General features: G+C 43.4%; 1 protein-coding gene across 1 annotated transcript; it reads left to right on the top strand.

Annotated features, from left to right (window-relative positions):
* Window positions 1-5288, top strand: LOC115152721 (E3 ubiquitin-protein ligase TRIM39). The gene is made up of 7 exons (XM_029697478.1): window positions 1-728; window positions 1673-1768; window positions 2334-2567; window positions 2668-2690; window positions 3769-3887; window positions 4093-4353; window positions 4665-5288. The coding sequence occupies exons 1-7, from the start codon at window positions 315-317 to the stop codon at window positions 4937-4939; spliced, it is 1422 nt and encodes a 473-aa protein (XP_029553338.1). The 5' UTR covers window positions 1-314; the 3' UTR covers window positions 4940-5288.
* Window positions 5289-12223: the final 6935 nt, after the last annotated feature.

Below are 12223 nucleotides of genomic sequence, written 5' to 3'. Positions count from 1 at the left end.
GTGTTGCTGGAAATGATGAATACGTAGTTGAAACATTTTGACATTTCTGTTTAAGGGTCGGGTTTCAGAGACTAGCCACTGAGAGCTGTCTGTCCGTCTATCTAAAAACAGTAACACCTGACTATAAATAGCCACCAGGGGGGTTTCCTGTTGTGACCAAACAGCACCACTGATTGTGTAATCATTGCTACGCATTAAACATTAACCAAGCTGCTGCAGAGAGTAGCAGAGCAACAGACCATAATACTGTAGCAAGAGGCACCTATCAAAGATCCAGTGATCAAGAGTGATCAAGGAGAGATCAATCTGTTTCCATGGCGTCTGAGCAGCAAAGGGGTGATGAGCCCTCTCTCCCCAGGGAAGAGGCTGTGTGCCCGGGCTGTCAGGGACCAGGGCCCCTGGTCCTGCCGTGTGGCCACAGCCTGTGTGAGGCCTGCCTGGGGCTGTGTGAGGGCGAGCTGGGACAGGGGGGCTGTACGGTCTGCTACGGCAGAGACCTGCTGGACTGCGTCCTGAAGAGACTGCTGGATTCCCTGTTCCAAGGGCAGCCGCGGCGGGCCAGGGATGGAGGGGTAGAGGACGGGGGCAGGGAGCTGTGTCCTCTGCATGGGGAGAGGCTGACATTGTATTGTGTGGAGGACAAGGAGATGGTGTGTGTGGATTGTCAGAGCGAGGAGCACGACGACCACGAGTGTTGTCCCACGGAGGAGGCTGTGCACGACTGCAAGGTGAGACTGTTGTGACTGACTATCTACGCAGATACTCAGAGACGAAAGCGGAATTCAGAGTCCACAAACGCAGAGCTGCAATAGTTCAGTGGCCAGTTGTGACGTAGCTACAACTGCTCCTCGGGGGAAGTACAGCCCAGCCGCACACCATCCCAACACTCCCAACCAACATGGCTCCACGTACAATATCAGAATTCATGTAAACACTACAGTTTTGAAAATATAGCTTGTCCAAAAAAAGTGGTCTCTTGGCACACCTTATCCCACGTATGAGGTAAGTTTGAACCCGGGACAGGGTAAGTTAAGCCGCCTACACATTTCTGAAATGAATTAAATATTACCACTACCTTGTTAAAAACATATCAATTTTTATTTCCCAAATCACAAGCACTTTAAAAAAATATATTTTTAAGCATCTTTGAACTCAGGCTTAACACCTAACAAACACTTTGAACTTTTGAAAACACTTTAACACAGGCCAGGCCCTGTTGTTACCTCATATACCAGATATAATGCCTTGGATTTTGCCTGGGAAGAAAACACTTCAATTTGCTCAACTTGCCATTGGCTCAACCATTGGTTCAATTTACCACAAGGAAAACATTTTGACTATATTAGCCCACACAGCTACAAGGATGCACTTTCAGGCTAGGTTTAAGACCTCATATTGAAGCTAATAGAGACACCAACTGATGTATAGAACAATCTTATTATTATCTACTTTGGTTTAGATACAAACATCATGAAACCAAGCATTTTTGTATCATTTCCTAGAAACAAGGTTGGCTCAACTTACCCCTTTGGCTCAACTTACCCCACTCTCCCCTACAGTACAACTGATCTGACGTGGTTGTTAGAAACCCTAACCAAGTAGGATGGAGACAAACATATGTGTATGTTGACTTACCCCTGACCTCTCTCTAACAACTGACCTCTGACCCCAGAGGGAGCTGACGTCTGCCCTGAGACCTCTACAGGAGAAGCTGGAGGCTCTGAACACTGTCAAACAGACCTGTGAGGAGTCAGCTGAACACATCAAGGTTAGGAGGGGTCAAAAGGCGTCAGATCCATCCGATAGACAGAACGATGGATCATTTCTGGCTTTGAATGTGACGAGTTGTGTCACTCCATTGATCAAATATACTTTCATCAGCACTGTGAAATGGTAATAGCACAATAACTGGGATTGATGTTGAAACAGTCGATCCAGTCAAAGTATATTATCATTGATATCAGACAGTAGATCCAGTAGAAGTACATTATCATTAATATCAGACAGTAGATCTAGTAGAAGTACATTATCATTAATATCAGACAGTAGATCCAGTAGAAGTACATTATCATTGATATCAGACAGTAGATCTAGTAGAAGTACATTATCATTGATATCAGACTATATATCTAGTAGTAGTACATTATCATTGATATCAGACAGTAGATCCAGTAGAAGTACATTATCATTGATATCATTTCCTGAGCTACTTCTAATCCCACTTGATAAACTGCTATATTATTGATAGAGATGAGGTTATTCGGATTCTCCTGTATCTCCTTCTTTCATTCCTTCTTTATCCTGTCGTCCCCAATTCCCGTTTACCCCTGCAGAGCCAGGCACAGCAGACTGAGCGCCTGGTGCAGCAGCAGTTTGAGAAGCTGCACCAGTTCCTCCGGGACGAGGAAGCTGCTGTGATCTCTGCTCTGAAGGAAGAGGAGCAGGAGAAGACCCAGAGGATGAGGGACAGGATAGACAGAACAACAGACCAGATCAACTCTCTAGCTGAGGCCATTGAGGTGACGGTGGAGGCCATGGACACAGGTGATGACATATCCTTCCTCAAGGTACGGACTCATCAGAGAACAAGATCACGATATGAAAAGGGGTTGTAATATAAGGATATTATTGTTTGCCTTTCAAGTAAGACGTCATCTTTTCCATTAGAACTTCAAGAGGACCTCTGAGAGGTGGGTGTGTTGCTCTTTCTTTTCCTTCATAGTTGTGCTTCTCAGCACCTATAATCTAATCTCACCTATAACCCAATCTCACCTATAATCTAATCTCACCTATAATCTAATCTCACCTATAATCTAATCTCACCTATAATCTAATCTCACCTATAACCTAATCTCACCTATAATCTAATCTCACCTATAATCTAATCTCACCTATAATCTAATCTCACCTATAATCTAATCTCACCTATAATCTAATCTCACCTATAACCTAATCTCACCTATGACCTAATCTCACCTACGACCCAATCTCACCTATAACCTAATCTCACCTACAACCTAATCTCACCTATAACCTAATCTCACCTTTAACCAAATCTCAGCTATAATCTAATCTCACCTATAATCTAATCTCACCTATAACCTAATCTCACCTATAACCAAATCTCACCTACAACCTAATCTCACCTATAATCTAATCTCACCTATAACCTAATCTCACCTACAACCTAATCTCACCTACAACCTAATCTCACCTATAACCTAATCTCACCTATAACCTAATCTCACCTTTAACCTAATCTCACCTATAACCAAATCTCACCTACAACCTAATCTCACCTATAACCTAATCTCACCTTTAACCTAATCTCACCTTCAACCTACTCTCACCTACAACCAAATCTCATCTACAACCTAATCTCACCTATAACCTAATCTCACCTATAACCTAATCTCACCTACAACCTAATCTCTACTGTAACCAAGTCTCACCTATAACCTAATCTCACCTATAACCTAATTTCACCTATAACCAAATCTCACCAATAACCTAATCTCACCTATAACCTAATCTCACCTATAACCTAATCTCACCTATAACCAAATCTCACCTATAACCTAATCTCACCTATAACCTAATCTCACCTGTAACCAAATCTCACCTACAACCTAATCTCACCTATAACCAAATCTCAGCTACAACAAAATCTCACCTATAACCAAATTTCACATGGGCTACCTCTGTCTGTCTGTCACAAGAGATGATACATTTTGTAAACCTGTTGACACATGAACCTTCTTCTGACAGGACTCAGGTGACAGTGCAGGAGCCAGAGGAGGTGGCAGGAGCTCTGCTAGACGTGGCCAAACACCTGGGCTGTCTCAGTTACAGAGTCTGGGAGAAGATGCAGGATGTCATTACATACAGTGAGTAGAGGAAGACCATAACATCACAATACATGTGCAAATAATGTGTTTTGAGTACTGTAGGAATGATTAACTCAATGTACACTGTCTCAATCAATCAATCAATCTCTCTCTCTATTTCTCTCTCTCTTTCTCTCTTTCTCTCTTTCCCTCCCTCCCTCCCTCCCTCCCTCCCTCCCTCCCTCCCTCCCTCCCTCCCTCCCAGCTCCTGTGACTCTGGACCCCAACACGGCTGATATCTGCCTGTCTCTGTCTGAGGATCTGACCAGCCTGCGGTACACAGAGGAGGAGGAGCGACTCCCTGACAACCCAGAGAGGTTCTGTTACTATGAGTGTGTCCTGGGTTCCGAGGGCTTCAGCTCTGGACGACACACCTGGGACGTGGAGGTGGGGGTGAACAGCGAGTGGGCCGTGGGCGTGGCACGGGAGACGGTCTCGAGGAAGGAGTGGTTCCCCCCGAGCCCAGGTACTGTCTCCTGACATTGTGCCATTGAGCAAGAAACATAACTTCAACAACAACAAAAAAAAGCAGCTCTCCGTCCAGAGGCGCTGCTCTGTGACTGACCCTGTGCCAATCATTGTGAATGTGTGTACGTGTGGCGGTTAAATTCTGCAAAAATAAACCTTTTCTCAAATAGACAGTAAAGTATCTATTGGTTTGGCCGGTGTAGGCCGTCGTTGTAAATAAGAATTTGTTCTTAACTGACTTGCCTAGTTAAATAAAGGTTAAATAAATAAAAATATATGTATAATCTATTCTATTCCATTGTATTCTAGAGAGGGGCCTGTGGACCATCTGTTACTATGGAGGTGAATACCGTGCCCGCACAGCCACCGCTACTCCCCTGGTCCTGAAGAGAAGGCCCCAGGAGGTCAGAGTGCAGCTGGACTGGGACAGAGGCAGGGTCATCTTCTCCGACGCCTCAGACAACACCCTCATCTACAAGTTCCAACACAAGTTCACCCAGAGAGTGTTCCCTTACTTCTCCAACACCTGCAAGAGACATCCTCTGAGGATCTTAGCCGGGAAGGTGTCAGTTACAGCGGAGTAGCTTGGTTTATTAATTAAGAGCTGATTTGGTAAACCTATAGTTAAGGACATTAAAGAGTCGTTGCTGCAGAACAGGTAAAAACATTTGCTTTAAAGTGGATGCACCTATGCTGCAGCAAAGGCATTGTGAAAAAGTCATTTTTTTTTATGCAGCTACGTGACGGCTTTGTCTCTCTGGGTTCTAATCTAAATAGATAATTATTGACTCTTTCTCTGTGTTCTAATTTAAATAGATCATTACTGACTCTTTCTCTGTGTTCTAATCTCAATAGATAATTACTGACTCTCTCTCTCTCTTTGTTCTAATCTCAATAGATAATTACTGACTCTCTCTCTCTCTCTCTCTCTCTCTTTGTTCTAATCTCAATAGATAATTACTGACTCTCTCTCTCTCTCTCTTTGTTCTAATCTCAATAGATAATTACTGACTCTCTCTCTCTCTGTGTGTTCTAATCTCAATAGATAATTACTGACTCTCTCTCTCGCTCTCTCTCTTTGTTCTAATCTCAAAAGATAATTACTGACTCTCTCTCTCTCTTTGTTCTAATCTCAATAGATAATTACTGACTCTCTCTCTCTCTCTCTCTCTCTTTGTTCTAATCTCAATAGATAATTACTGACTCTCTCCCTCTCTCTGTGTTCTAATCTCAATAGATAATTACTGACTCTTTCTCTGTGTTCTAATCTCAATAGATAATTACTGACTCTTTCTCTGTGTTCTAATCTCAATAGATAATTACTGACTCTCTCTCTCTCTCTTTGTTCTAATCTCAATAAATAATTACTGACTTGTGCAGCAATATAAACCTGCACCCTATAAAATACCTTTAGTCTTTAGAGTGTATGAATGCAGGGCTTGAATGACCTCCATAGATTTGCACTAATTTCATTTAACAGTAGCAATGTGGTGCATTATATGGTTTCTATGATAGGGTACATTATAAAAGGTGTTGGTAACTTTTGATATACACTGTATTGTTTGCATAAAAGGTTTTGCTTGTTTTCCTGTTCCATGCTTTCAGGAGAATTTTTGCACAAAAAAATGATTGTAGTTAGGCAGGCCTAAAGTAATGTAACAATGTTAAAATGAAACATACAACTGTTTTAAAACCTATTTTGTTGATTGACAGTGTGATCATTAGGCTGTTCACTTGTCCATAGCTTGCCCATATGAACGAACATAAGACATATAAAGCAATTGGATCTGTTGTGGTTGTGTGGCAGTGGTTTTCAGTTGTCGTGTCTTTGGCATCATTAAAACTGAAGACATGTTTATCAAATAACTCTCTGTAATTATTATTACGCGATTAAACTGATTCATCGTGTAACTGTAATTAACTAGGAGGTCGGGGCACCAAGGAAAATATTCAGATTACAAAGTTATAATTTTCCTAATATAACTTTCAGATATTATAATATCTGATCTATTAGTCTTCTGATTAATGACATATTCGTTTACCTCGGCAGTTTCATTCCAAACGTCGTAAATTGTTGGTTATCTGCACGAACCCAGTCTTCCCTATAAGTCATCCATACATCAATTGTCTTAAAATCATTTATTTACTAAACTAAATAATTCAACAGAAATGCATAATCAAACAGATATGGTTACAAAGAAATGATAGGAGAATGTGCCCTAGTGGGCTAAACTGGCATGGCGGCTTGTTAGACAAAAGGGGGGTGGGGTCAGCTGAGAAGACACTACAGAGTTGATAAATATTAACAATTGAAATGCTAATCCTTTGCACATGAACGCTCACTCATTCGGGAACAATTGCAATCAATATATATATTTACGCTCAGTGTGTCGTCGGGATCTTTGTTGGAAAGGTCATTCTCTCTCTCTCTCTCTCTCTCTCTCTCTCTCTCTCTCTCTCTCTCTCTCTCTCTCTCGGTTAGAATGGATCTTTCAAAGCGACATTCGTTCATGTCGTTAAAGGACAGATGTTTCCGTCGGTTGTCGCGTTCAATGATACCGAATTCCTAGCTGCAGACTAGTAATTAATATCAAAGACTTGTTATTATTCTGTATCGATAGTCTAATAGTTTAACCACGTGGTATGGTTAAAGTTCAGTAGAGGGATGCATGGTCAAACCTATTAGCCAACTCGTAATGGAGTGGAGGCCTGGTCTAGGGAAAGAAACCCTGGGTTTATATACTGAACGTAGAAAAGGCTGTCACATGACGCCAGGTCCTGTCTGTGTTCCTGGGGGCGTGCCGATGACTTAGTTAAGACTCCAAAGGGAATTGGAGTTTCCTTCATTAACAGTCCAAAATCACATTGCACAATATCACAAACAGTTCTATCCTTATTCATTCATTTTATACAACCATTTAGATGTAAGTCTCATAGCTGAGGCTAGTATATAAACATTATTATGGTAATATGGCGATATTGTCTCTCATGAGTTTCACAAAATTGTACCAAACGGACCAGTTCGTAGCTGGATTCTTCATCGATCGTTTATACCTTCTCCAGAACATAAATGTGGTTCGGTTCTCTAATTCTGTGAGGTGGAAGAATCCTTTGTTTCTCCATGAAACCACTCTGTCTCTTTATACTGTGGCCATGAGGTGGGACATTTTCTTAGGAATTTACGACCCCTTCTGACCACAGCAGCCTGGGTGTAGGAGACAGAGGGAGATGGTGAAGAAGTGCAGGGGGAGGTGCAGGGGGAGGTGCAGGGAGAGGGGGTCAACTGTGCTCGCTGTACTCAAAGAGGGCAACGTCATGACACAGAGCAGAGTGAGGGAGGGTGTGTAACCTTTCAGAGCAGAGTGATGGAGGGTGTGTAACCTTCCAGAGCAGAGTGAGGGAGGGTGTGTAACCTTCCAGAGCAGAGTGATGGAGGGTGTGTAACCTTTCAGAGCAGAGTGATGGAGGGTGTGTAACCTTCCAGAGCAGAGTGATGGAGGGTGTGTAACCTTCCAGAGCAGAGTAAGGGGAGCGTGTGTAACCTTCCAGAGCAGAGTGATGGAGGGTGTGTAACCTTTCAGAGCAGAGTGAGGGAGGGTGTGTAACCTTTCAGAGCAGAGTGATGGAGGGTGTGTAACCTTCCAGAGCAGAGTGAGGGAGGGTGTGTAACCTTCCAGAGCAGAGTGATGGAGGGTGTGTAACCTTTCAGAGCAGAGTGATGGAGGGTGTGTAACCTTCCAGAGCAGAGTGATGGAGGGTGTGTAACCTTCCAGAGCAGAGTAAGGGGAGCGTGTGTAACCTTCCAGAGCAGAGTGATGGAGGGTGTGTAACCTTCCAGAGCAGAGTGAGGGAGGGTGTGTAACCTTCCAGAGCAGAGTGAGGGAGGGTGTGTAACCTTCCAGAGCAGAGTGAGGGAGTGTGTGTAACCTTTCAGAGCAGAGTGAGGGAGGGTGTGTAACCTTTCAGAGCAGAGTGATGGAGGGTGTGTAACCTTTCAGAGCAGAGTGAGGGAGTGTGTGTAACCTTTCAGAGCAGAGTGATGGAGGGTGTGTAACCTTCCAGAGCAGAGTGATGGAGGGTGTGTAACCTTCCAGAGCAGAGTAAGGGGAGCGTGTGTAACCTTCCAGAGCAGAGTGATGGAGGGTGTGTAACCTTCCAGAGCAGAGTGAGGGAGGGTGTGTAACCTTCCAGAGCAGAGTGAGGGAGGGTGTGTAACCTTCCAGAGCAGAGTGAGGGAGTGTGTGTAACCTTTCAGAGCAGAGTGAGGGAGGGTGTGTAACCTTTCAGAGCAGAGTGATGGAGGGTGTGTAACCTTCCAGAGCAGAGTAAGGGGAGCGTGTGTAACCTTCCAGAGCAGAGTGATGGAGGGTGTGTAACCTTCCAGAGCAGAGTGAGGGAGGGTGTGTAACCTTCCAGAGCAGAGTGAGGGAGGGTGAATAACCTTACCGGGGCAGAGTGAGGGAGTGTGTGTAACCTTTCAGAGCAGAGTGAGGGAGGGTGTGTAACCTTTCAGAGCAGAGTGAGGGAGGGTGTGTAACCTTTCAGAGCAGAGTGAGGGAGGGTGTGTAACCTTTCAGAGCAGAGTGAGGGAGGGTGTGTAACCTTTCAGAGCAGAGTGAGGGAGTGTGTGTAACCTTTCAGAGCAGAGTGAGGGAGGGTGTGTAACCTTTCAGAGCAGAGTGAGGGAGCATAACCTTTCAGAGCAGAGTGAGGGAGCGTTCGTAACCTTTCAGAGCAGAGTGAGGGAGCGTAACCTTTCAGATCACATGTACCATACCCCAGCTGTTACACAACACATTATAATCCTGGGATGACATGGCACCTGTTTCTGTCTGTCTGTCTGTCTGTCTGTCTGTCTGTCTGTCTGTCTGTCTGTCTGTCTCTCTCTGTGTGTGTGTGTGTGTGTGTGTGTGTGTGTGTGTGTGTGTGTGTGTGTGTGTGTGTGTGTGTGTGTGTGTGTGTGTGTGTGTGTGTGTGTGACTCCTTACAGAGGGAAGTGGATCCTCCAGCCCTCCAGAGTAGAGGCTCGTTGGCACGCAGTCATGTTCTTACCCTTACACACACACACACACACACACACACACACACACACACACACACACACACACACACACACACACACACACACACACACACACACAGGCATGCACACAGTAACACACACACAGTCACACACACACGCACGCACACACACACAGGCACGCACACACAGGCATGCACACAGTAACACACACACAGTAACACACACGCACATGCACACGCACACACACAGGCACACACACACAGGCATGCACACAGTAACACACACACAGTCACACACACACATGTACACACAGTCACAAGCACACAGACACACACACAGACAGACACACACACAGACAGACACTCACACTCAGATGAGTTAACTATCTACCAATGGAGATGTCACAAACAACAGAGAGACATGTAACAGACCGACGAGATTTGTGCAGAGTCATATCGGATCTACAGTTGAAGTCTGAAGTTTACCTACACTTTAGCCAAATAGATTTAAACTCAGTTTTTCACAATTCCTGACATTTAATCCTAGTAAAAATTCCCTGTCTTAGGTCAGTTAGGATCCCCACTTTATTTCAAGAATGTGAAATGTCAGAATAATAGTAGAGAGAATTAGTTTTTTCAGCTTTTATTTCTTTCATCCCAGTGGGTCAGAAGTTCACATACACTCAATTAGTATTTGGTAGCATTGCCTTTAAATTGTTTAACTTGGGTCAAATGTTTCGGGTACCCTTCCACAAGCTTCCCACAATAAGTTGGGTGAATTTTGGCCCATTCCTCCTGACAGAGCTGGTGTAACTGAGTCAGGTTTGTAGGCCTCCTTGCTCGCACACGCTTTTTCAGTTCTGCCCACAAATTGTCTAAAGGATGGAGGTCAGGGCTTTGTGATGGCCACTCCAATACCTTGACTTTGTTGTCCTTAAGCCATTTTGCCACAACTTTGGAAGTATGCTTTGGGTCATTGTCCATTTGGAAGACCCAGAAGCTTCTAAAGCCATGACATAATTTCCTGGAATTTTCCAAGCTGTTTAAAGGCAGAGTCAACTTAGTGTATGTAAACTTCTGACCCACTGGAATTGCGATACAGTGAATTATAAGTGAAATAATCTGTCTGTAAACAATTGTTGGAAAAATGACTTATGTCATGCACATAGTAGATGTCCTAACCGACTTGCCAAAACTATAGTTTGTTCACAAGAAATTTGTGGAGTGGTTGAAAAACGACTTTTAATGACTCCAACCTGTGTATGTAAACTTCCGACTTCAACTGTATATAAGACATGTTATGACATTGTCATTACAAACAACAAATATAAACCAATTACACTTTTCCCCTCAAACTTTATTCAGGACATGCTTACATTAGCTTTCGGGACACAAATCATATTTCCATTGGACACAGAAACAGTAGAAAAAGACTTAATAGACCACTTCATTTGCCTTTTTTATATGACCACTTAACGAATGCAAACAACCTTTCTAAAGACTGACTGAGTATACCGAGGTACAACACTGTTGAACAAGAGACTTGAACAAGAACAACGTTAATGTTGTTGGTCTATTTAGGCGACAAAAAAAATGTCCACTTTCTCAACCGGACCATGTAAAAGTACAAACATGAAGTCTACAAAAGAGAAAGGAAATGGTAGAAAATGAAATAAAATCATTACAAATAAGAGTCAGGTTTTAAAAAGCTAAAGACTTTTACAAGCACTGTTTATTGTTCACAGCTCCACGTATCCCTGTGTAGCTTGGCTACAACGTGGGTGTTCAATAGCCTGGAATCCTGACTGCTATGCTCTGTTTCACCAAGTCAGTGGGGCATTCAGTCTGGCTGAACCAGGCTAGGGTTTCAAAGCACCAGATGTTTCGTCTTTGTATACAAAAATATAAAAGTCATACGATGACAGCGGAACATGGCTGTGCTATAAAGACAAAAACACAGATCCAGTATAAAGATGATATGGGCTTCCCTGTAACTCCTATATAGACATGAAGGATTGGTGAAGTTCCTATTCTGACTGACTGACTAGAAGGATTGGTGAAGTTCCTATTCTGACTGACTGACTAGAAGGATTGGTGAAGTTCCTATTCTGACTGACTGACTAGAAGGATTGGTGAAGTTCCTATTCTGACTGACTGACTGACTAGAAGGATTGGTGAAGTTCCTATTCTGACTGACTGACTAGAAGGATTGGTGAAGTTCCTATTCTGACTGACTGACTAGAAGGATTGGTGAAGTTCCTATTCTGACTGACTGACGAGAAGGATTGGTGAAGTTCCTATTCTGACTGACTGACTAGAAGGATTGGTGAAGTTCCTATTCTGACTGACTGACTGACTAGAAGGATTGGTGAAGTTCCTATTCTGACTGACTGACTAGAAGGATTGGTGAAGTTCCTATTCTGACTGACTGACTAGAAGGATTGGTGAAGTTCCTATTCTGACTGACTGACGAGAAGGATTGGTGAAGTTCCTATTCTGACTGACTGACTAGAAGGATTGGTGAAGTTCCTATTCTGACTGACTGACTGACTGACTGACTAGAAGGATTGGTGAAGTTCCTATTCTGACTGTAACGCCCTGGATATAGAGAGGGGTTTTTTGTTCTTTATTTTGGTTAGGCCAGGGTGTTACATTGGGTGGGCGTTCTATGTTTTTTTTCTATGTTTTTTGTATTTCTTTGTTTTGGGCCGTGTGTGGCTCCCAATCAGGCACAGCTGAAGTTCGTTGTTGTTGATTGGGAGTCACACATAAGGAGCAGATTTTTCCTTTGGGTTTTGTGGGGGATTGTTTTCTGTTTTGTTCAGTTGGGACCAGACAGGACTGTT

This window comes from Salmo trutta, chromosome 18 (assembly GCF_901001165.1).
Source record: "Salmo trutta chromosome 18, fSalTru1.1, whole genome shotgun sequence".
NCBI classification, from domain to species: Eukaryota; Metazoa; Chordata; class Actinopteri; order Salmoniformes; family Salmonidae; genus Salmo; species Salmo trutta.
The sequence above is the reverse complement of the archived record's forward strand: the minus strand, read 5'-3'. Positions and strand labels throughout refer to the sequence as shown.